The sequence below is a fragment of the Microtus pennsylvanicus genome, chromosome 11 (genome assembly GCF_037038515.1).
Source record: "Microtus pennsylvanicus isolate mMicPen1 chromosome 11, mMicPen1.hap1, whole genome shotgun sequence".
Classification (NCBI taxonomy): Eukaryota; Metazoa; Chordata; class Mammalia; order Rodentia; family Cricetidae; genus Microtus; species Microtus pennsylvanicus.
The window spans coordinates 55493994-55520025 of record NC_134589.1 but is presented as its reverse complement, the minus strand read 5'-3'; the positions used below and the strand labels follow the sequence as shown (position 1 = coordinate 55520025).

At 46.0% G+C, this 26032-nt stretch overlaps 1 protein-coding gene across 1 annotated transcript in view; it reads right to left on the bottom strand.

Moving 5' to 3' along the window:
• The window catches only part of Dnah9 (dynein axonemal heavy chain 9), a 328999-nt gene extending 303676 nt beyond the window's left edge, over positions 1-25323 (bottom strand). Inside the window, exons 1-6 of the mRNA XM_075992137.1 lie at positions 24834-25323; positions 17195-17391; positions 13573-13731; positions 12210-12340; positions 8856-9067; positions 6806-7039 (exon numbers count right to left, since the gene is read on the bottom strand). Of these exons, the coding sequence (XP_075848252.1) occupies positions 6806-7039; positions 8856-9067; positions 12210-12340; positions 13573-13731; positions 17195-17391; positions 24834-25244 (1344 nt within the window). The 5' untranslated portion in view covers positions 25245-25323. The remainder of the gene's footprint in view (positions 1-6805; positions 7040-8855; positions 9068-12209; positions 12341-13572; positions 13732-17194; positions 17392-24833) is intronic.
• Positions 25324-26032: the final 709 nt, after the last annotated feature.

The window sequence follows — 26032 nt, the reverse complement described above, 5'->3', positions numbered from 1 at the left end:
TGCTTGGGAGGCTGAGTGAGGACCGTGAATTCTAGGCCAGCCTGGGCTACATAGCGAGACCCCCAACTCAAATAAACAACTATGTTCAACTTGATATGCTTAGAAGAAAACCAATGGATTCTGTTTAAAAGCAATCGACTTTGATGGTAGATAGCTGAGCCTTGCACTATTTCCTCGGTCGTTATTCTTCACAATGGTGTGGACATCGTTTTAATTTGTTAGGAAATCCCCTGTAATCATGTTTAAAAGATAGACACAGCTTGATATGTTTGCATATAGCAGAAAATGAGATTATAATTTCATTATAGACTCTTATTTCTCCAGAAGACTTGAAGCATGCTCCTAGGTGGTCAGTGGGAAGCAAGCATTTTATTGATAACATAAGGAGGAGATTGCAGGTACCCAAGCAGTACTCAGTCACTATACTTTTGGAGAAAGTCTAGTTATTGATTTTCTCCAAAAATTTTTTCTTCATCTTAACAAACGGGTCACATCTTCACTGCAGGAACTACAGATTATTACAACAGATTGTCCATCTCTGCTGCTCCCACTGTCATATAGGGAGGGCCCGAGACATCAAAGCAACCCCTCTGGGGTCTCTATTAGGAAATGATAGATATTTAGAATGTTTTATCTAACTAACAAAGGTATAGTGGGAGACACATTTATTTGGGGGCTCATTTGAAGGCCTGGGGTCTTCCCTTCAACTCCTATCAATGGGGTGTCCCCTTTCCCCTCCCCCAGCGCCACTTCTCTGCTCTGTCTTAGCTTTCTTACTCTGGCATGGTAATATTTAACATTATGTTGTATTATGTCATGTTCTGTCCACCTTTCCTAGGAGGTTGCAGATATTCCAAAGGTATCCCAGGTCCTCCTACATCCGGAAGCATGCTTGGTATGGAATGAGTATTTGTTGAATGCAGGTGTGCCGTTTCTGCTCTGACTTAGCTGCTGCGCAGCCAGCAGAAAGTGACGAAGCGACAGAACACCTAGCAACCACGACTGCTGAGCCGTTCGTGAGAATGAGAAGAGTTGGGTGGAGGAAGCAAAGGCAGGACATCTTAGTATTGAACAGGTCTTAGACAAGTGCAAGGAAGAAACTTCTGTGGTCCCAGTTTGAGGGAAGAAATAGATGCCCAAACGAGCAGACGTGGTCTCACCATGAAGGATGAAGTTAGGTAACTGCTGCTATGTAATCATTTTAATCTAAAAAACAACAACAACAGTGAGCAGACCTTGGGACGCCAACAAATAAAACAAACCATCTACCTTTCAGACAGTCCAAACAGAGTGAGCAGCCTCAGCTGTGAGCACATTATCACTGGGGAGATTCTGGTACGATATACAGTGGACAGAATTGCAGAAATAATTTCTAGAGCTGCAGACACAGATTTTGCGCACTGACCACAACCCATCACCGACACTCAATTTAGATGTAGGCTCTTTTCACAGCCCATTTAAAAGTCTTCAGTGACAGATAAATAGCAAATTTAATCCAATGGGGTTAAATATTTTTAAATGTCAATGTTTAGTAATCCCAGTAGTAAAGCCATGAAATGCATTATGCAGCATACAGGATGTGCGATGAGCCTTGGAGCCAGGATGCATATCGTAGAAGACCTGTGACACTCATGTTCCCACAACCCTGGTCCTGCTCTTTGCTGGCTCTATGGCCTGGGGCAAGGCACTGACATTGCAAGGCTCATTTGCAAACTGTAGATGGGCACAGCGGTATTTAATATAGGCCAGGTTTTGGGACAATAATATTTAACATATGAGGCGGTTCTTCAGAAAGAGCCTATATAGTATGACATAAGGAAAGTGTCACCATTATAATTCTGACCCTCCTGGGGTCATTAGATACTGGATAAGTATGGCTTATCCAGGAGATACTCTGCAGCTCTTTGTAGGCAGGTATCACAATGCGCCCCAGGGTCCCAGAAGATTTACTGGGTTGATTGGGACCTATTGTTATGAAAAAAACGATGCAACATTTAATGGTGGTGGCAGGTGGAGAGTTGGGGTTCAATTTGTGCTCTGGCCCATGAGATGGAGAATCAAAACCAGCTGCAATGGCAAGCTTCACCAACGGTTCCTCTATTCCCAAAGGAGAGGGCATGCCGGCTGCCTGTCTTAAAAGAAATGTCTTCGGAATTCATTAAGGGACAGCACAGAGCAGCTCCTCTCAGATGAAAATCTCAAAAGGTCATTTGAAAAAAGACTGTTTTCTTTACCTTCTCGACTGCCACCGACCTTATGCAGCTAATGGTCTCACATGTGACCACGTGTTCAAGCTGGGCTGAAAGGGAAGCCAGCCCAATTAGACCAGGAATGAAAAGAGGCTGGACAAAGTGGCTGGAGCTGGCAAAGGGACCCCAAGGAAATGTGGTATCTCAGGTCAGCTTATTACCTCTCTCCCTGCTAATCACTCTGCATAGAGCCCCAGCAGGAAATCATTGCGTCTCCAAGTGAATCCCAGGCATTTTTAATGAAAGAGATGAGGGCTCTCTCCAAGTGCTTCCCGCATCATTTGCAGGGAAGGGGCTGCAAGCAGAAACAAACAAGAATGTGCAGATCCTACAGTCTTGTGGCATAGACATGTGTGCACGCTTGTGTGCATGTGTGTTATGTCCCAGTTCCTATGTTCCGGGAAGGAGGATGAGTCAAGGGATTCAGAGACATGGGGAGACTGCTTTTCTTCGGCTTCTTGACTGTTTATTCAAACTGCAAAAGATTTTGGATATGTTGGGGATTCCCTTAGGTGAAGCCAGAAAGTCTAATCGGAATGAGAACTAGCACTTTACCTAAGTGACCTACTTAGGGATAAAGACTGAGAAGCTATCTGGTTGAAAATGGGGTATGGAAAGATAGAAAAGAATGGGTAAGGGTAGGAGTAAAACCAAAAAGCAAGGTTGAGCCCCTCAAAACAGAAAGATGGGGAGGGAAGGAAGGATGGTGAGAGGGAGGAAAAGGAAGGAATGAAGGAAGGAAGGAAGAGGGGAAGGAAGAAAGGAAAGAAGGGAGGAAGGAAGGAAGAGGGGAAGGAAGAAAGGAAAGAAGGGAGGAAGGAAGGAAGGGAGGAAGGGAGCAGAGTAAAGAGATGTTTACAACTCCCTGAGGATATCAAAGTTTGATGAAAAGAGTACAACGCTTCTGGGAATAAATCCCATCTCCGCATTCTGCACTGGGTGACTGTGGATAAATTAAGAGATGCATTGGACTGAGTTGCTTATTAAAGATGGGTATTGATGATTAGCATTTCTAATGACAGCGATGACACATGTTCTAACACCAGAAAAGTTCTTGCATGTGTCATTTCTCTATGTTTGTAGCCCTAAGTTTCCACAGCAAGGATGAGGTCATGCGATGCTGACCCTGAGAAAGAAGGTTGGTATCCGGTTGCCCTGGGAAGCTGTCCCCAGCACACACCCTCCTTACTGCATACCTCCTCTGCCTCCTACCTTCTTTTAGCAAGCAGCCAGAAAGGAAGAATGGGCCCGAGCAACAAAATGCTTGTGAAAAAGAAATGTCAAAAACAAAAGGGTAAAGAGCTAAAGAGCATTACAGATGAGAGGAACGAGGGCTGGGAGAACCGTGGAGATTAGAAACCAGCCCCTTGTAATCTGGCCCTCAGCGTGAGCGGAGAAGAGCCAAATGCACCGATGTCATTCTGTTCACTTCTATTTATTAAATCTCAGGCGCCAGCGTCATGGTGATCACACATTGCATTAGAATAGAAGATGAAGAAGGTTAAGTTCATGCTAATTCTTGCTGGAGAGAAGCAGATTAATCCCATTTCAAACAGGCATTGATCACTGTGATACTCAGAATGTTAACTAAAGGGCTACATGAAATATGCCAGAAGACGATCGATAGTCCCCTGTCCTGCTGCACTGAGCTGAGGAGAGAGGAGGTGGGAGGGGGAGAGGAGACAGCAAAGGGCAAGGGGGATGAATCTGAGCCAACACTGAGAGATGACAGAGAAGGGGAGTTGCTGTGCCCAGGGGCAAAGGAGTAATACAAGACAGACAACTTTGGAGGGGCAGAAGCAACAGACCAAGGGCAGAGGGTATCCAAGTCCCCTCCAGGGACAGAGAGCAGAGGGTATCCAAGTTCCTTTCAGTCAAGTCAGAGCAACTGTTCTTTACGTATCTGGGCCTTTGGTTCAGGAAAAAGAAGCCTGAGAAGGGACTAAAGTGAGGTAATGGCTCTGGGGCGGACGTGGCCAGCTGTGCTAATATTTACTGATACCCCATGCAGATTAGGTGCCCTTAGTTTAGAATAGCTGTCTATATGCAAAGTCATACCATTGGCATGTGTGTTCCAGGCTGAAGACCTCTCCTGAACAGCTATTGGAAGCTTATTTCAAGACTGGAGAGAGAGCCCGCAAGCATGACCGTTGCAATGCTACAGAGGTGATTATTCCTCCATGGTCATCCCAGAGACCAGGGTGGCCATCACCTTGGCTAAATAGTGAGGAGTTGATGTGGGAGATGAGAGGAATAACGAGCGGAGGGGGATGGGAATAGGGGCTGAGCCGCAGGAGTTGTGCTGGAAACAGCTGAGAGAAAATGAGGCATTTAGGATGATGCTGGATATCAATTATTAATACCCTCCTGATTCTGATGAAAGGTTTAAGGTATGCCTTTCATAAAATCTAGCTTCTGGCTTCTCTTGCATATTTTTCTGCCTTTATGCCTTTCTCCAGTGAATTCTTTTTCCAGTTCAGAATTGATTTCCTCTTGTGCTCTTTGCTATTTTTTCAAAGCTTTCCTGGGTTAGGGTCCCCCCCCCCATCTTTTGCTCCCAGTAACCCAAATGTACTTTTATTATGACATTCAGTTCACCTTAGGAAAGTTGACTGATTCTGTATCTATCTTTCTACCCTGGATGTTCTGTGCTAATTTGTCTCTCTTCTCCTATGCCATGACTGTAGGTCTGGAAAGTTATTCAAGCAAAACTACGTTCTATTCATCTCTGAATCCTAGCACTTAGCTCAGTGCCTGGAGAATTTTTTAAATATGTATTTAAAAAATTGACATGAAGAGATTTAGTCTATGATTGTTTTATCTCTGTCATCTGGTGGTTTCGTAGGTTTGTTACAGCATTTCCACACCACATCTCTCTTCACCCCAAATCTCCACTACTAATAGCTTGGAACTGAAGTCTAATTCCTTCTCTGTTCCTTAGCTATTGGTCTAACATTGAACTGGACCCCAAAGTCCTCAAATTACCCCCAAGCATGTACTTCTTATTGTGTATGTGGTACTTATCCTTCCCACAAAAATTCAATCAGGTTGCGTGACCCACCGTTCCTGGATAAGTGTCACTACCAGCCCTCAGCCAAGAAGCCTCCCTTGACAACAAATGGAGACAATGCCGAGAAGCACAGCCGGACACAAAATAGCCTCATCGATAATTGTGGGGAACCCAGCCTTCATGGATGCATCTACATCACAGCCCCTGCTCCGAGACACTGTGGGACGAGGGCCTAGGAAAATCGTAAGAGCCAGAATACCAAGAAGTCTGCTGTGAATTGTCTCTGCTAGAAATGACTGTATGAAAGAGACCAGAACAAGGCATTAGCAATGAATATGTTAACATGGGAGCATGGAAATGCCACTGGGTCCCACACCTAGACAAAGACTTACAGGCATCTAAGGTCTTCTGGGAATCTCTTCCCAGGGATAGCCTCTCCCAGGGATAAGCCTCCTTAATGATTGTTCATGTACATGCAAACAACAAGAACAGATTCAGCAGGTTGTACAGATGTGTGTGTGTGTGTATAACACACACAGACATAATAATAATAAAATAAGCCATCAACTTGAGAGTTGGGGGATACATGGGAGTGGTTCAAGAAAAGGTGGCTGGGAATGGCTGGGAGGCAGACAGGAGAGAAATAAAGTGATAAAAACATTTTTTTTAAAATATCAAAATTCAATCTATAAGTCCATAACTGTAAGACACTAAATTCTGAGATGTAAAAGCCAAAGGAAAAGTCTCATATCTTTGCTTCCTAGTTCTTAAACAAAAATTCATAGTAATTTTTAAATACTTGACAGGAGAGAGAACTATGAATAAGATGTGCTTCTCTTGCCCAAGGACTCAGTAGTGTTCGGATTTAGAGCCCCTGGGCAGTCTGGGAATGGAAGGGAAGTCCAAAGCAGCTGGCCTGTGAGAACGGGCAGCTGTATGATGAAGACCTGTTCTCTTTCAGTTTTGCACACCAGACTTCCCAGCCCAAGTTTATTTGCAAATAAGCTGAGATAATAATCTCTGGGGATTTCTCCCTAAGTGCCTCTGATCAGAATCTCTGAATACCAATGGAACCACCACTGTTTGGTCAATCCAAATGACAGCCATTTACCGAAACTTGTTAATGGTCCTGCCAGCCAACCACATGTGACTGTCTTGCATGAATCTACAACAGCAAACCACAGGCTCTCATGTTCTGTTGCTTGACCCCCAGTGTGGTGCTATTTTGGGAGGCTGTGAAATGCTTAGGAGGTAGAGCCTAGCAGATCAAAGTAGAGCACTAGGCGCAGGCCTTCAAAGCTTACAGCTTAGCCGCTGGCTCAAACCTCGCTCCCTGCCTTCTGTCCCAGCACTATTGGAACAGCCACTGCCACGTGATCCTGTTGCCACAACTGGAGCTCATTCTCACCCCGACTTCGCCTCCACGATAAACTAAAACTCTCTGTCACCATGAGCCAAAATACATCTTCCTGGCTACCTGGTAGACTCTGAGATGTTGTATTACTCCCACATTGGACCGGAGCCTGGGGTGAATGAATCTACTCACCTCTACCACACACAGTCGGTCCAGAAAGCCATCCAGCCGCACAAAGACCAGAGACACCTGGAAATCCCATCTCCTGACTTCTGAGTCCTCTTTGAAGTACGTGTGGAGATGTTCCCTTCTGTCCTGAAATGCCTGTTTGAAGAAGCTTAAGGTGTCTGAGACCACTTGCAGTTTTCTCCGACTTTCTTCTACCTCACTCCTCAGGAGGTCTTCCGGGTTGAGGTAATTAGAGGCCTGGGATGTAGATAAATTAGTAACCATGAGCCCAACCGCAGGTACAGGATATCCCATGACTATGTCAACACCATCTCAGAGGGAAATAATTGCCTAGGTAATATTTTTCATAAGAACAACACAGAAAACTTCTGATCAAGTTTTCCGTTCCACAGGAGATCTTGGGTCAGGGTTTAAGCCCAACAGTCTGTGCTCCTTCAGTCACAGTGTGTTGAACCATGCTGTGATTGGACAAGTGACCAGTCAGAGACCAGGAGGCATTTCGGGATATGGCCGGGCCAGTCATTCATCCCCAAACATTCTGTGATTTGTTGACTTTGACAACAAAAATATTTTGAATGCAAGAATGCTTGGGGCCATAACTATTTTTTTCAAGAGACTTTAACCTGGGAACTTGGAAGCTAAACTACTGGGTAGTCTCCATCACCAACACAGGCAGCCACAGAGAGTACTGGGTTTGAGAGGCATCCTCTAAAACCACAATGTGAGTCAGTCTGGAGCCAGCCTCGTCTCAGGTTTTCAAAGCATGGGCGCGCTAATACAAGTTCTCTACAGATGCTCCATTTTCTTCGTTCTTATATTTTCAACCCGAAGTCCCCATTGATAGTGATGGTGACATGCAGTTCTGTGAGACCAGCACCCCAGATGTGGGTGCTGCTGTGGGCGTGCTTGGGTAAGTAGTCAGTCTTCAACCTTGACAAACATCTCTAAACAAGTAATAGGTTGTAAGACTCCTTTTGTCCCCTCATCTGATGTCTGACTGGGATTTATAAATGTAATACCATTTTGTAGCCTCAACATGCTCAATGGGTATGATGAGCCATTCTGTGAGCTTGTTCATTGTTTTCTTAGGGCTGATTGTCCTTGGGTACCAAAAGGAGTCACCATGGAGAAAGGTCACTCAAACCACGGCTTCTAGCTCCACGTACACTCTAAGATCCATACGGCCTTGGTGCTACAGGAATCCCTAAGAGCGGGTAGGAAAGCCAGTAGGATGGCACACAGCTGGACTCCCATCTGCTTGGGAAGGTGAGACAGGAGGATAGAAAGTTTCAGGCTAGGCTGGGAAATTGAACGAGGTCTTATCTCAAAGTAAAACTTAAAAATATGTAGCTCACTGATAGAGAGCTTATCAAACATGTGAAGGGCCTTGGGTTCAACCTCCAAACAAAAACAAGGGAAACAAAACAAAACAAACAGTCACTAGTAGCAACAAGAAGTGGAGGAATGATCTGTGCAACCCAAACAGCAGCATCTCAGATGCTCACAGCTCCCTGTGCAACCCAAACAGCAGCATCTCAGATGCTCACAGCGAAGGAGCCCTGAGCGTGTGCCGGGCACAGACATCCTTGGCCTCATTACATGTTACCCCTGTGAGATAGTTCCCTTTATGCTGCAGCATCATAAACCGGACAGTGAGGCACAGAGCAGGCAAGCAGCTTGCGCTGGAACACACAGCTCACACGTGCTAAGTCAGGAGCAATTCCCTTGACTTCAGAGACTTCCTGCTGAATTACTAGGCTTTGCTGGTGACTTAACACAAATCCCTCACGCAGCTCATGAAGGAGGTTGCGATTTACCAGCCCCAAGCAGGGCTTAGGCAGAAAGCAAGATTGGGCAACCCCAGTGTGTCCGCAGTACCAAAAGCCTCTTTGGGAACTGCTGGCTTGTGAAAACATAAAATTCAAATGTGAGAATCCTTTGGGCCGCAATTACGTCCGGCCTAAGGGAAAACCACGTTTTACTCTTCCACGTGCCTTTCTATGTGCCAAGCAGCCCCGAGGGAGACATTGCTGGGCTTCGCAGATCAGCTCACCTGCTGGATGAGGAGGTTGCAGATTTCCTGGAGCAACACCGCGAGCCTCCCTGGGGAGCCGTACGACCTGCAGGTGGCCCAAATCAGGCAGACCACATGGAGCAGAGGCCTCAGCCTGCCCTTCACCTCGGGAAACTCCAGGCTTTCTAGGATGTCTAGGTGTCTCTGGAGCGGTGACAGGTGCACATGGATGTCCTGGGCCTCTGTCAGGGCTGGAAGGAATTAGAGATGGTCAGCCATGCCTGCTGGGCACCACCTACCTCAGAGAGCCCCAGCGTCTGGGAGCGAAGGGCTGGCAAAGCCAAGACTGCAATTTCTTCCTGACCTGAGAAGATGGAAAAGAAGGTTTCGGAAAGCTTTTCAGCTCTTCTGAAGAAATACTGAAACCAGAGCACTATGGAAAACCTAGAGTGATGGACTAAGAAGATCTCGCTGACAACATTCCTGTATCAGGATGTCTTCCTGGCTTTCCCAGCCTGTCTCAGTCAGGGTTACTATTGCTGTGATGAAACACCATGACCAACGCAACTTGAGGAGGAAAAGGGTTTATTCAGCTTACCCTTCCACATCACAGTTCATCATCAAAGGAAGTCAAGATGGGAACTCAAACAGAGCAGGAACCTGGAGGCAGGGACTGAGGCAGAGGCCACAGAGGGATGCTGCTTGCTGGCTTGTTCTTCATGGTTTGCTCAGTCTGCTTTCTTATAGAAAATAAGGCCCTCCCCCAATCAATCACTAATTAGGAAAATGTCCTACAGGCTTGCCTACAGGTTGATCTTATGGAAACAATTTCTCAACTGAGGCTCCTTCCTCTCAGATGACTCTAACTTGTGTCAAGTTGACCCGGTACTAGTCAGCACACTCACCACACTCACACACTGCTGCTCTATGTTGTCAGATCCCCTCCCTTGGTAAATGTCTGCTGATGATTTTGATGCTGATACTACAAAGATGACGTGAAGACAGGCGATGGGGCAAGTGCCAAAGAGTGTGCCTTCAAATGCTGATCCAGACGCCTCCCAACTCTAGGACTTTGGACACAGCAAAGATTGGTAAGCCTCAAATCTAGGCTGATCTGGGAGGTAATTTCACAGGCCATGGAAACAGGAGGCAGTATAAACGGCATCTTCCCAGAGAGCAGTGTGGTGACAGGACTGGAACAAACAGTGAATTGACAGCAGCATCTCTGGCAAGTGTCTGACAGGAACTTTCTTTGGGAGTGCTTGTGAGAGAGAAGCCGCCGGGAATGGAGGAGTAGAGTGGACCGGAGATGGCAAGGTTCTGCTGGTTTTCGATGCCAAAGAACCGCCTTGAACACAGCTGCAAGGGCGAAGCCTTCAGCGGTCATCTCGTGCTAACTGATAGGGAAATGTGGTAAGGCTGGCAGCGCTGGCAGGTGCATAGCAATCCAGAAAAATGGAAGCCAGGCTGAAGGGCTTATCGGCAGCTGTTTCCCTCTCGGGCAGGTAATTGGCGGTGTCTATGAGAGCAGGTGGTCTTAGGTCATATTAGACGGATGAGGCTCCATGACTACCTTAAAGGAAACTCAAAATATCCCTGAATTAGCTGCAACCTCCAACGTATCAGAAATTTTTCTATCACTAGACGTACGGCATCCCATAAAGCCTAAGTAATTCCCTAGGCTCACTGTGTGATTCAACCAGTCCTCTTTGCCCTTGAACAAAAGGAATGGTACCCCTGTTTACTCTGAACCTCTGCATCAATTGCCCTGAGGCTCAGGGGACACATGATAAATGGGAATGGATGCTTGTGCTTTATATCCCAAGTGGTATATTGGAAGCATTCTGCGAGCCAGTCAAATGACCTGGCGCTCCAAAGAGAGTAATAATGCTCTGTGGGAGGCCGGCAGGGAGCATTGGAACCACTGAGTTGAGGCAGAGGACTTTACTGTGCTGCTGATAGACGAAGTGGGGGCATGTGAGTATCGGAAGGAAGCCTGAGGCGTAGATAGAGGAGCCTTCTCTTCAGGTCACCCTGTTTGAGGGCCCTTTAAAACTCAAATGTTTCCTCAAACACCCAGACAGAAACTTGACTGTCTTAAGACCACATTAGAGAAAGCATGAAGTACTTCCTACTTCAATAAGAGATAAATCAGCTTGATTAAAACAAAACAAAACCAAAACAAATGGAGACAGAGAGAGCTAGGGTTCTTCTTGGTGTTTTTGTTTAGTTTTCTTTTGTTTTTAGGATTAGCTATTCCTCAGTTTCTGAGGGATACTGGTTGGTAGCCCATATTAGATACCCAAAGACAAGGACTCTAAAGTCTCTTACATGAAGTGGCTCTTCTTTGTGACTGAGCTTCCCTCAGAAACCCCAGCACTGAAGCTGGGTGTGGTAGCTCAGAAGCTCAGGCCTGTAGCCTCAGGAGAATGGAGTTCAAGGCCAGCCTGGGCTACAGAGTAAGTTCAAGGCCAGCCTGAATCGAACAGCAAGATGCTATCTTAAAATCAACAAGAAAGAGACACACAAAGAAAGGAAAAAGATACCACAGCACTAACTCCTTTATTCTCGGGGCAGAAGGAGAGAGTAAGAGAACAGGTCAGTTAAGAGGTCTGGATACAGGACACTACCCTTGTCAACAGAACAAGTAGACCTGGATTAGGTTTCTATTTTGGGCATACATGGGGGTAGAGTCTTTAAAGAAAGCTCAAGGAGAAGAAAGTATTTGAAAATCACTGTTTAGATTAAGTTTAATTCATACCAAGTTGAAAATACCTTTAAAAGCACATTATGACCTATAGTACTAAGAACAAGGAAGTGGTTTAGTAGGAAACCAAGGGTGGGGAAGAGGGAAGAGGGAGCCCTGGGAAAAATGCATGGACATCTCATCATAGACCTTTGCAGCTATGCAATTTTGATAAAGGCTGATCTTATCTAGTACTCAGAGGGACAGGAAATTGTAGACCTATCTGAACAGACAGGCAGAATGATGCTAGAAACAGAACAGAGATTCCTCAAGATGCCAAAGGCAGAGGGACCTGATCTCCAGAGGTGAGATGCCACCTCTGTCACAGTGTGTCTTCGTAGTGTATTGCAACTAATAATATTCTTCCACCTAGATTATCTCACAAGGGCTGAGGGAGGCAAGGAAGCTAGTGCACCAGAGCCAGAGTTCCAACCACAGAGAGGTTGTTTGTTTTATCTAAGGTCACAAGGCAGCTGACCCACAAGGCAGTTGCTTCCAGAAGTGGCATTCCTGCCACCACGCTATCCTGTGCCAGATAAGAAGGTGATAAGGATGTGAAAATTCTGACGTCAGGAAGAGAGTAGACACAGCGCTAAGGAAAAACGCAGAGTCAAACAGATTTGTGGAAACCGCTCGCTGGTCCTCACCTGTTTCAACGTCTCTGAACATGGCTCTGAACGCCGGCAGGTAGCTGCTCTGAAGCTTGTCCAGGAGTCCAGCCATGCCCTTCACCTTAATTGTCATCAGTTGACTATAAATGTGTTCCAGGTCCTCACACCTGCAATACCACAGAGCAGGCAGGGTGAGAATCAGGAAATGTCACACTGTGATGCCCCACCCTGCTGAAGGCAGAGGGTAGCCCTGCCTCCGGTGCCTCCACAGACTGAGCTCCCTCCCCAAGAGCCAGGCATCTGTTTCAGAACAGTACGAGTAAAATCCTGAGTCAGGAACAAAGGCTCATGGGAAAGGCTCCAGGAAACACTGGACCAGCTGGTGGCCTAAAAGCTTGGCAGCTGGAGGTCATTAGCTCTTGCAGCAAGGGTGGGGTAGGGAAACAGAAGCATCGTTAAAGTGGGACTTCTTGACAAGGGCCTCATCATAGGTCAGTAAATGGTTAGAAATTGGGGGGATACAATGGGCTTCTCAGGATGGTGGTGCCAAGGGATCTGGAGCCCTACAGGACAGCTTGTCCCCAACACCCGATGTAGTAGGGTCAGAGAATCTGCCCCCAACATCTGCTTGTCTCTCCAGAAAAGATTCACCAGCACAATGATAAATAGGAGCAAAAGCATGGAGGGTGGGAGGGAAGCAGGCAGGTGCAAGAGTTAGGCACTTCTGGTCACCCCGTGGGACCGAGACCCAGTGACTGCTATTGACAATCTGTGACCTAGGACAGGCAGTTCTGCAACCATTATCCAAAATCCCTTCTCCTTTTCAGGTCCTTACAGAGGTAAATACATCTAACCTTGGCTATCCAAGAAAAGGGAACAGAATTTAAAATAAAAGTATTGAGAGTCGGGGCTGGAGAGATGGTGTCGTAGTTAAGAGCACTGGCTGCTCTTGCAGGGGATCCAGGTTTGGTTTCCAACACCCACATAGTGACTCACAACCATCTGTAACTCCAGTTTTAGGGGACTGGGCAACTGTGGTTCATATACATATATGCAGACAAAACATTCGTACACACAAGATAAAAAATGTTCTTAAAAAGAGGACAAAAGGTATTTTAAGTCTTGATTTAACTATATGCATGTAGTAAAAGATTCCTCCAATGAACTGACAGTGCCCCAGGAAAGAAAGGGCAGCTCCTGAGCCTCAGGGAAAGAATTCATCTTCCAGTCCACAAAAAGAAACATACTGCTCCTAAGACATCCAGTCGTCAGCCCTAAGGAGGATGAGAAACATTTGGAGGTGGAATCATATCCAGTGGTGGCTCCAGATAGGCCAGCCCTGTCTTCTCTTCGGTCATTACTCCTCTCCAAAGATCCGAGCATGCGCCTCCCTGCCTACCTGCTCTTCCAGAACTCCAGCTCCACCTTGGGGGTGGGGTTGCCCCCCTGTAAGAGTGCCTGGGAAGACTCTTTCTTGAGTACCACCTGGACTTGGTGGCTCCATTTGATCACTGCAGACTCAATGGCATAAACAACTGACTTGTCTATGGTATCCAAGCTGCAACAGACAAAAGACATCTCTTATTGTGTGCGAAAATAATTTGAGCCTGGTTGCATTCGCCCATTCCCAGTTGTGATAACAAAATTCCAGTGACTGGAAACCTTACAAAGATGTTCATTTAGCTCATGATTGGGAAGATCTGAAGTCCCAGTGTGTCAGGACACACTGTGGGTGGTACTGTGGTGGTAATATATGCATGGAGATTCACAAGGCAACATGACAAGTCAAAAAAAGCAGGAAGGGAGGCTAACTTTACCTTTTTATAACAGCCTATTCTGGAGGGTTTACATTAGTCTTCTCCAAGGGCAGTCCTCCCAATGACCTAATTGTCCTATACTAAGTTCCAAGTTTTAAGGGTCCCTCCGTCTTCCAACAGAGCAACATTGGGGAACAAACCACCAATATGCAACCCCTCAGGGAACAAACTCAAGCCAATTCAAGAAATATCTGGGTGTGCTCTAAAGGAGAACTTAACTCCACCTTATGTGCAAATCCTTTGGTTTTTAAGTTGTGTGTGTGTGTGTGTGTGTGTGTGTGTGTGTGGTATGATGTAGTGTTGGTGCTTTGTCCACGCACATGAATGTGGAGGCTGGAGACTGATATCCAATGTCTCTGTGGAATCTTCCCCCTTACTTTCTGATACAGGAGCTTTGCTGAACTTGGAGTTCATTGATTGGATGAGGCTGGCTGGCCAATGATCTGTAGCAGCAGGCCATTTGTTCGTCCTGGCTGCCCAGAACCGGAATAATCACACAGAAACTATATGCATTAAATCACCTCTTGGTCCATTAATTCTAGCTTCTTATTGGCTAACTCTTTCATCTTAATTTAACCCATTTCTATTAATCTGTATATCACCACGAGATCGTGGCCTACCAGCAAAGTTTCAGCATGCCTGACTCTGGCGGTGGCTCCATAGCATCTTCTGACTCTGCCCTTCTTTCTCCCAGCATTCAGCTCAGTTTTCTCTGCCTACCTAAGGACTGTTATCTAGGACAGTGATCTGCAAGTTTTTCCCTTAAATAAATAACCCTTTTATTATTCATGATTCTGAACTGGTGTGGGATTATTTTGTGACTTCCATCTTCAATGATCTATAGGGATCCACTTGTCTCCATCTCACTTATCCCCCCAGTGTGAGGTTGATGACGTCATGCACACTGTTTTGTGGGTGCTAGGGATCTGCTTGTGTGTCAGACATTTTACTAAGAGAGGCCTCTCCATGGTCTCTAGCCTATGAATTCTTAACGATTCCCCTCAAGTAATAGACTTCCATCAGCAAGTCAATTGTACAAATCATTTTCTAGGGAAGTATGTTTATTCTTATGTTCATTCAACATTATTTGTACAGCCAGGGGCTCATCAATATTCTGAACACTGGTTTAAGAACTTTAAATGGCATAAAATCCTGTCAATGCATGAAGCATTGAGTTGGCCACCCAATCCCCTTCTTTTGACTCATCAGAGGACAGGCTTCCTACATAGCCTGTAGTAGCAGCTCACAACTGACCAGCTCTTGCAGAAGACACTTTGCCACATCTACCGCCCCAGGCCTCCCTTGCTTTGTTGTGAGTCCTAATGCTATAGCAAAAACAAATTGGTTACACACTCCTCCAGCAGATGTAACCATCCTCATCCGCAGCTCTGGATGTCAGGACAATTCCATCCTGGCTCCAGGTTTCCAGCAAAGAACGGGTTCCCAAGCATCCCCTTTCAAACACATTGTTTTGTTTTAAATGACTTATATATGATGACAAAAGATTAAAATTAAAATAGAACAGATGACATGACTTTGTTCCAAAAACACCTGCCACACAAATGTGATGTCCTATGCTCTATCGCTAGAATTCAGGGGGTGGAGGAGAGAACTTACTCCTGAAAGTGTCCTCTGATCTCCGCATGCTTGCATAGGACACACACACACACACACACACACACACACACACACACACACACACCATACACATCCTCAGACACCACAATAATAGTAAATACGCTTTCATTTTAAATAAATTGAAATAAAATTCATCTGCTGTTCAGAATCTTACATGAACACTGCATGTACTAGTTAACAGGGGCATAGTGATGGAGACAGGAAATTCATAGATGACATTTTTCACAAGAGGAACTCACCTGAACTTAATGTGAAATTCATATTTGCTTAGAAATGATGCAGCACAAGTGATTATGAAAGACATTAAAAGAAAATGCTCTCCTCCTTCAAATGATGCAGCCTTCAGGGAAATTATCAAAGTTGAACAAAGGGAGACAAACTCAGCAAGGAATTATAAACATGAGCTGAATGTTATTAAGGTATGGTATAAAGAAACTGAGATAAAGGGGGAGATTAATAGTATTTATTTTGAAAATTGGATATTTTTATTAAACTACAATAAGCCTTCCAGTTAACAGGGATGCTCCTTCAAATTATATATAGCTATACAATCATTTCCCACGTAAAAGTACTAAGAAATAGGCTGTAGTTGCATGCACTTCTTATTCTTCAGGTATACCATGGCTCCTGAATAAAAACAATGACGGTCACATATTGAGAGAAACCTGGCAATATGGCAGACCACTCTCAATCAGGAAGGTGACCTATTTCCAAAACATATAGAAAGGCTGGGTAGAAATATAGGAAAATATATTTACATGCATAGACTTGATTGGAGGGAAGAAATACCCCTGGATACAAAGACAAAGGAACATCAAAGCTGGACTAGTTGAGAGGAAGCCGATGGGAGACATACCATTATAAAGCAGAGGATCTGGTGTAACACACAGGCCAGTTAGCTCAGCCCTGGGCTAGTGGTTGAGGCAGGAGAACCTTGAGTTTGAGGCTAGGTTGGATTATATAGAAAGTTCTAGGAAAGCTTAGGCCATAGAATGAGAGCCTGTCTCAAATAAATAGACAAAACCAACATAATCAAAAGAGGCTGGAATTCTAATGCCCTCTCAGGGGTAAGAGGCATGGACTTCCCCAGTGGAGCTAGATTTGCCTGGACTTAAGGGAGACAAAATCCTTAGGGTCTGAAAAGTTTGTGGTGACTGGGGAATGGAGGCTGGACCAGTAATACGAGCCTGAAAGTTAGTTCTATGGCATGGTTCCCGGGGAGATGCAGGTAGGGGCTGCATAGCTGCTGGATCAGGTATCATCCAGCCACAAGCCACATCCTGAGGACACTGAACTTGCCATGGCTGCTCTTGCGCCTAAGGTGAATTGGGGTAGAAGAAAAGACCACATCACTGAGAGAACCTTAGAAGACCTCTAGCACTAGAGCTCGGTAAGAGACGTCATCAGTGTGGATACACAGTCCAAGGACATTGGCTGACAGAGTCAACAGTGGGCTTGTGTGTGGACTGAGACACGTCAGGTCAGGAAGAGGAAAGGGCCTGGGAGGAATGCTCAGACAGAACAGCTCCCGTCCATCACCAAGGCCTACAGGCTGATGGTACTTACACTGGCTCACCGTGGCCATCCATGAATTCCACTTTTTCTGAGCCAACTGGAAGAGGCAGCAAGGTTCTCCCCTTCATGTGTTCAAGGATTACCAGGAGGTCACACTGCAGGGAGTGGGCATGATACCTGATATCTTGACACACCATGTGGGGCCAGCCTAGATGGTTCTTTTCATTGGCTAGGACAGGGATAATGACCTGAAACAGAGACACACCAAGAAGACAAGAGAATTGCAAGTTCGAGCCAGCCAGTGCCACATTGTGAGACCTTGTCTCAATAGGAAGAAAAACAAGAGCTTGAATAGAACTATTCTGCATGGCTGGATAATATTGCTTCCAAAAGTCATGGGATATTAAACCAAAACTCCTAGTACCAGGCATGGGATACCTCCCAATGAGTTACTGGCCAAGAAACCCCCAAAGGTACTCAAAATAATATAGTCTATTGTCACTGGTTTGGGCTGCTCACTAAACCTAGACAGTAAAATCCTGCTGGTAAAGACAACACGCACTTTGGATAAAGGATATAGAGAAATCAAACTGGAATTGAGATAGACAGTGCTGTAAGGTACTATGTAAGCTGTTGGGGGAAGAAACGTTATCAATAATGCTACCTAGATGTAGGCACTATGTATTACAACACTGACCAGACAAAATACACCCACTGGTGGGATAGTAACATGATTGTTGTGTTTATAACCAATGGCTTCTTCACTGGAACGAAGGCCCACTCCACAGGTGGGAAAACACGGGTGGAATTGAAAGCCAGGTGAAAAGGCCATGGTGGAAGAAGCTGTTGGCCCTATGGAAGAATCTGCTACAGGGGTTCTGATAAATATATCTGTTGTTACATGGCCTGTGTGGTGGGGTGTGAAGGAGAATAGTCCTGTAGGCTCAGGTTTGAATACTTGGTTCCCACTGGTAGAGCTCTTCAGGGAGTGTATGACCTTGTTGGAGGAGGTGTGTCACTGGAGGTGGGGTCTTAGGTTTCAGAAGACTTGTGCCACTCCTGGTGCACTATCTCTGCCACCATTTGTTCTCAACTACTGCTCCAGTGCCGTGCCTACTTACTGCCATGCTCCACACCATGATAGTCATGGACTCTAACCCTCTGGAACTGTAAGCCCCCATTAACTATTTATTTATTTATTTAGGTTGTTCAAGACAGGGTTTCTCTGTAGCTTTAGAGCCTGGAACTAGCTCTTGTAGACTAGGTTGGCCTTGAACTCACAAAGATCTGCCTACCTCTGCATCCAAAGTGCTGGGATTAAAAGCGTGGCTCTTCCATTAGTTCTTACTTCTATATGTTGCCTTGATTGTGGTGTCTCTTTACAGGAGTAGAAAATTACTAAGATTCTACCTTCTAAACATCCACAAGCTAGTGTAGCCTCAGCCTTAGACAGAGAAGCCTCATTTGGCAATGGTTGCAGAGAATCAGAACCCATCAAGGTACTAAATAAGGGATGGCTGAGTGCTCAGGTCTAGGTGGAACATCTCCACCACCCAATCCAAGGTCTAGGGGACACTGTAGATGAGGGGAAAGCCAGACTTTGAGCATCAGGCAATGGGGCAGGAAGGAATAAAACGCTGTCTTCTGGGAATGGCATGCAGTGCCAGGGGATAGGGAGAGAAAGGTATAAAATGCTGTCTTCTGGATATGGCATGACTCTGGCAATCATGAACACACAGGAGCTATGACCACTTGCACAAGGTAGCATACAGACACACACAAAGGGGACTGTTTAGGAAGAAGGGGTCAGTAGGAGTGAGAAAAGACTAAGAGAAGGAATGGGAGCATATGCTGATAATATATGTTTAACACTATCATAAAGTAAAAAAAAAACTAAAAGAAGAGAAAAAAGAAAGAATGAGTGGGAAAGGAAATGTGGGAAGAGAGGAAAGGAAGGAGGGAGGAAGAGAACGGAGGGAAGGGGAAGGATGCTAGGGATGGAGAAGGAGTGGAGGGAAGGGAAAGGAGGAAAGGGGAAGAAGGGGAGGGAGAAGAGGAACCATTCTTAGAGCTCAACACATGTTCTACTTCATGTCACTGTGCTGCAAGACTTAAGACTGGTCTACAACATTACATGTTGCCTTGTCCTCTGGAGAAATCAGGAAAGCCTCCAATGCCTTCCTATGATTTTCCATCTCATCTGTTCCTTGGAGAATGTTCTCCAAACTAAACAGTTTTCCTCATCAGGAGTCAGGTACTAGAGGCAGCCCTTACTGGGAGGCTTCCTTACTAGCCCCAGGAATTATTAACAACAACAACAACAAAAAAGCCAATCACATCCTCCCACTGGAACCAGGGGCATCACTCTATCTCGATACGATAAAGTATGTTCCCCCCATAGTCCCTGGTTCACTCTCATCCCAAAGTCAGCTCCATGCGGTCTTGTTTGGTAGGGTGACCTGCCCCTCTCACTGGGAGACATGGCTAGTAAACACTGTCCATATCATCTGCTGTATTAGGAGTCTGCCGTGTTATACTGAATCCATCACCTGGGACATCAACCCCTCCCTCATCATCAGGGTGAATACGAGCTGACAGAAATGGCTCCAAAAGAAAAAAAGAAAAGAGAAATAAATCAGGTTTGGTAAAGATGATGATACACCCCATGGGCGTGTGAGTAGGCATCTAAAAGGAGCCACCTTGAGAATCATGACTCCATCTCTAGGATGAAAATGAGCTGATTTGGGCCACCCAACACAGCTTGTATTTGGGGGCCCTTACCCACATTGAGAGATGGATGGGGGTAAGGCCCAACCCTTGTTCCAACTTTTCATGGAAGAGAAGATGACTCTTACACATTCATCTTTTGGAGGAGTTGACTGTTTAAAAAGAGGGCTGGAGAACAAAGTAATTTAGAGGAGTGGGAACTTCCAGGGAAACAAAGACCAAGTGGCCACGTGAACTCCCGAAAGAGGCTGCTCTTGAAGGTTCACTGTTATTTGCAGCTCACTGATAGCCACTTCCCATTACCCTATGACAGCTCATACAACTGACATGTCATACAGACAGGGGTATGCTGGACAGGGTGGCCCAGGAAATCATGGAAAGAAAAAATGGATTCAGAGAGGATGGCTTCAAAATAGATAGCTCTTGCCTGTTTGTTCTGGAAACATTTTTTGAGCAGAGACAGACATTTGAGCAGAGAGTTAGAAACAACAAAATCACAAGCTAAGTTCAGTCACATTTATGTTGAACTCAGGGCAGAAGGCTGAACAAGAAAAGGATTTTCGTAGGATCCCCAAGGCAGAGACTGAATCTCAATTGATCCTTAAGTACCCACAGAAGAAAGAATGTCATTACATCATGGGATGCGAGACAGGATAAGGGTGAAGCCCCTGAGGGGGGTGAGCAGCTTGCACTTGGATGCCAGGGATTTGATGCATCTGTTGGATTTCAAGAAGGAGATTCTGGGTGGCAAGCAGGGTAAGCCTGCCAGGGGGGTTGGGGGTTAAGGGGTTAAGGTTGTAAACAACAGGGCTGGAAGGAGTCAGACACAGGTAGTTTGGCACATTTTGAAACTGAATCAGAGTTCCAAAGTAAAGAGGGCTTATATACAGAGGAAGATATCCGAGGAGTGAGAACACAGGGTTCTGATGTTAGGAAGCTGGGAAGAGGGGAGGCACCATCAGCAGACACCGAGGAGGCATAGTCCTGACTGTGTGAAACAACGGAAAGGTCGAGGTCCTGGGAGCCAAAGGAAGAATGTGCCTCTGGGGAGCAGAGATGAACCATGAGCCAACCACAGAGCCAGTGGGATTGGCACTGATTACAGCCGCTTGATATGGACCAGCAGACACCACTGAAAATACTGCTACTCTCCTCTTCTAGGGAGTGTGGGAGGAAAGCCTGGGGAGGCAGGAAAGGCTAGTGGAGCAGGAGGACACATTCCAGGATCGATTTAAAGAGAATAATAGCCAGATGTCATGCCACAGGCTGAGACAGGAAGATCATGGGTTCAAGGATAGCCTGGGATACCCAGGGTAGACATCATCTCAAAACATCTTCTAAGGGTGCAGAGATAGCTCAGTTGTAGGAGCTCCTGCTTTGCAAGCATGAAGACTCAGCTGAGTCTAGTCTCCAGAACCCATAAAAGTGCTACATGTGGTGGACTACATTTGTAATGCCAGTGCCGGGAATTTGGGGGAGGAGCTCCAAGGTTTGCTGGTCAGCCAATCTAGTTCAATGGGTAGCCACTTCCCAGGCCAGTGAGATATCTTGCTCCAAAGGAGGTGAACGGGAGAGTAACACTCAAGGTTGTCCTCTGGCTTCCACACACATGGGTGCACACATTGTCATAGTTAGGTCTCTTCATCATGAAGAGATATCATGACCATGATTAACACTTATAAATGAAAACATTTAAAGGGGGCTAGCTTACATTTTCAGAGGTGTAATTAGTTCATTATCTTCAGGTAGCATAGTGTTGGAGAAGGAGCTGAGAGTTCTACTTCTTGATCCAAAGGCAACAGAAGCAACTCTAACCACACTGGGTGTAGCTTGAGCATAGGAGACCTCAAAGTCTACCCGCACAGGGACACACTATCTCAAACAAGACCACACCAACCCGCTTTCTTATAGACTCCAGGGCCACCCACCCAGAGGTGCTATCATCCTCAGTGAGCTGGGCCTTCCCACATCAACCAGTGATCAAGAAAACACCTCCTAGACATGTCCACAGCATAATACTATTTGCCTTTAACAAAAGAAAATAATATTTGTTGTGTGTGACAGCAATAAGAGCCGTGAGGACACTGGCTAAGTGAAATGATCCAGTGGAATGACAATGATAATTGGTGGTTCTGCCTCTCAAGCTGGGCAAGGAACCAGTTTCCTGATGTGGCCAAGAGACATTGAAAAGGCAATGTCCAGCAGAGTCCAGAGACTGTTGTGGTCAAGGTATGGGAGAGAGCAAGACAGAAACGCAGAGGCGCTGATCGGGGGTGCACCGGATCAGAAAGTGTAGGGACCTTTTAATCACTGGAATAACAGTGTCAAGTCATAAGAAACACTGAGAGCCACAAAGAGACAGATGCTACATGACTCCATTTGCATAGTTTCTACTGCTGTGAAGAGACACCATGACCATGGCAAATCCTATAAAGGAAAAGATTTAATTGGGACTGGCTTATGGTTCAGTCCATTATCTTCATGACAGCATGCAGGCAGACATGGTACTGGAGGAGCTAAAAGTTCTACATCTTGATCCACAAGTAGAAAAAGGAGGCTGTCTCCTATACTGGGCATAGCTTGAGCATATGAGATCTCAAAAGTCCATCACCAGAGTGACACAATTCTTCCAACAAATCCACATCTCCTAATGGTGCCACTCCCTATGGGCCAAACATTCAAATACATGAGTCTATGGGGGCCATTCCTATTCAAACTACCACAGCTAGAGCAGTCAAATTTTGAAGACAAATTGGAGACTACTGTTTGATGGGTCTGAGGATAGGGACATCTGTGTTTTTGGGTCAATGTAGTTTCAACCACATTGGGTAGGGGAGATCTGGAGGTATTTGTGTCTGACGACATTGTACTTACTGTACAGTTAGAAACTCCTGGGGGAAGGGGCAGGTGAATTTTATGTGTTTTTTTTCCAAAGTAAAAATAATACTTTAAAAAGTTTTCTGCTTTGGTAATTCCTTTGAACAGCCTTACAATATTTCACTGTATAGATGTTCCATCAATCATTCATTTATTCCTTGACTAAGTAGTTGTGTCTCCAATCTAAATTTAAAAAAATCAGGTAGATATTTGGTGCCATGTCCCTGTACTCTTAAGCACTTGAGAGGTGGAAGCAGGAGGATTAGGAGTTAAAGGTCATCCTTAGCTCCAAAGCACATTAGAGGCCAGCCTGGGCTACATGAGACTCTGCCTCAAAAAAATAAAAAGGAAATCTTTAAAAAAGTAAATTGTCTTTTTAATCTTATGCACATACACGTGGGTCTGTTTGCATGTATGCCACATGTGTGTAGGTGTTCATGAAGCACAGAAGGTGTCAGGTCCTCTGGAGCTGGAGTTTCAGACTATTGTGAGCTGCCTGACTTGGGTGTTGTGAACAAAACTCTGGTTCTAGAAGTGTGTTTCTATAAGCATCAAGTCATTTCTGCAGCCCCTAAAATAAACTTTGCTTACTGGATTGTGCTTCCTCATGATTGCACAATTCAGAGTTGTGCTCAAGCCCTCTGAGTATTCTAGCACACGCCTCATCTCTGAACCTTTTCTTTTAAAAAAGGATTAATTTAGTTTTTAAGATTAAATATCTGTGTGCATCTATGTGAGTGCATGTACACACGTGACTTTAGATACCTACAGAAGGGGGCATCAAATCCCCCAGAGCTAGAACTACATACAGGTGGTTGTAAGCTTCCTGACATGGATCTTTTGCAAGAACAATATGACTCTTAACTGCCACTCCCTGCTCAGGAGTCAATGTAGCGCTAAGATCAAGGCAGCATCTTAGACTACATAAATCTTTCTTTCCTCTGAAGCCAAGGACACTTCACTAGGGGATGTGACCCATAGGTGGCCTTCTGTACAGAAGGTGTCTAAACATAATACGGTGATAAGACCATTCAATTTAAAAACATTAGGAAGTTATTGCAAGTCTAGCTTTTCTGGTCCCGAGAGATTGCCCATCCATCATGTTCCTCCTTGGAATTCTCCTTCAACTAGGAAGGTAACATTAGATGTAGCAAGGAACATCCAGGTCCTGGCTCTACCAATAGGTTCAAAAGTGCATGTGTTTGTGCCTTTTAAGGGAAGCATCTCATGGGTGAGAACTTATTTTCTATTCCTGTGACATTTCCAGGGCACCAATCACACAGCTAATATCTCCATATGCTAATTTCACAACTGGCTGGACCTGGGAAGGACCGGCCTCCAGAAGCACATGTGTCCCACTAGCAGGAAGTTTTCTTCCACTTGGGAAGGTCTAAAGGGGAGCAAGAATCTCTCCTGAATCGTGAAAATTCTCTGAGAGCTAGAGGTTCCATCTATGTCCCTTTTCCCAGGGCAGGGACAAACCCTTCCCAGTGCCCGCTGGCCATTTCCAAAATGATACTCAACCTTGGTATATGATTGCATAGCAAATAAATTACATAAAAATCAAAACCAGACCGCCTCCCTCTAAAGTCCTCTGCCAAGGAAAACAATGTTTAAAGTACCCCAGCTTCTTCCACCTAGCAAACTCGCTTGAAATACCCCCCCACACACACACATACCACCACCACCACCATCACTTCCTATTCTCAGCTCTCGCCTTTTGATTTACAAAGTTGCCAGGACTTGGCACGTCACACTCTGGCTTCCCCTTGAAGCAAGACCCTGACCCAAGGCTGATTCTTACTATGGCCAGGCCTCCACCTAGACTTGCCCCTCCAGCGTTTACCTTACAGTTCACCAGGGTTTTGGTTTCCTGGCCCCTAAACCCTTCTACTCCCTCCCAGACTGTGCTCCAACCTCACACCACTTTCTTTCAAACTCCACCCCTATCTCCGCCCTCTGACTGTGACTCCGCCCACTCTCCCTCCCCTGCAACATCTTCCCACCTTTTTGGCTCTGACTCCGCCCCTCATGCGCACCCCCCCCTCCAGCCTCAGCTAGCAAGGGGCCACCCACCCACCCTCACCTCGGAGAGCAGGGGGGCTAGGTGTTCCAGAGGCATAGCAGGCAGGTCTCCGCAGAGCACCGCGCCGCGGAGGCTGTGACTTCCCGGAGGCTCTGGCCTGGTGCGCAAGAAAAAAAGCCCCTTGGCGCGAGTCGGGCCGGTCTCCGGTCCTGCGTCCAGGCAGGGTCGTACTGCCAGGCCCCCGGGCCCAGGCTGCACAAGCAACAGCGGCCGCGGCTCCACGGTAGCACCTTGGTCCAGGAAGGCTTGCAGCAGCCGTTCTACCTCGGCTGTGCCCGCGCAGCGCTCCCAAGCACCCGCGACTGGACGCAGACTCCGAGTCACGAAAGCCCCCAAGAGCCGCAGCCTCGGGTCACCGGGCTCCTCATCCCCGGTCTCAGCCGGAGAGGCTGACTCCTCCAAGCCGGGCATCTTGCTGCCTGCTGCCGCGTCCGTTTCCCTAGCGACGGGGGATGCCAACTTCTCCCGCCTCTGCTCTCCTTATATTGGGTACTGGACTCTAGCTCCGCCCCACTAAGTTAATAAGGTAGGCAGGGGCTGGGAAGGGGCGGGGTCGCGTCGCGGTTGCTGGGAAACTGGTGGAGGCTCCCACTTCCAGGATGGTCTGGTAGACTGACTGGAGGTGTGCAGAAGAAAGCAAGGCAAAGGCTTGCTTGGGATTCCTTTGTCTAAGGTCAGATTAAAGTCTTCAGACGCCTCCATAATATATTTAGGATATATTATTTAAAAAGTTACTCCCAATGCCAAATCATAAGACCACGAGTGTAAGAAAGTCGAATACAGTATAAGTTTCTTTTTCAAAGGTGATAACTTAAAACTTTAGTAGAGTACTGTCCGGGGGAGGGTCACACCCCCCCAAAAAAACAATTATAGGCTTACAGAGACGTGCAATCTATTGGTGAGACTTGGGGCTTTATTGTTTCATTTAAATTTACAATTAGATAGGTGCGCGTGGCAAGTAACTATTTCGGATGTCTCTGCTTCAAACATTTATAATAAATTATTGTAAAAATATTCCCAGTATCTTGCTCTGCCTACGCCTTCATCTGCCAAAAGGGCAGCTGTGCTGGGTGATGTGATTCTGCGGGAGTGGCCACAGGTCAGTTCTTAAATGTACCAAAGCGCTTGTAAATATGCGGCATGCTAAGCATCCCTTCCTGACCAGGGAAATTATTACTTCTCCCAGGCTCCGTCTTTCT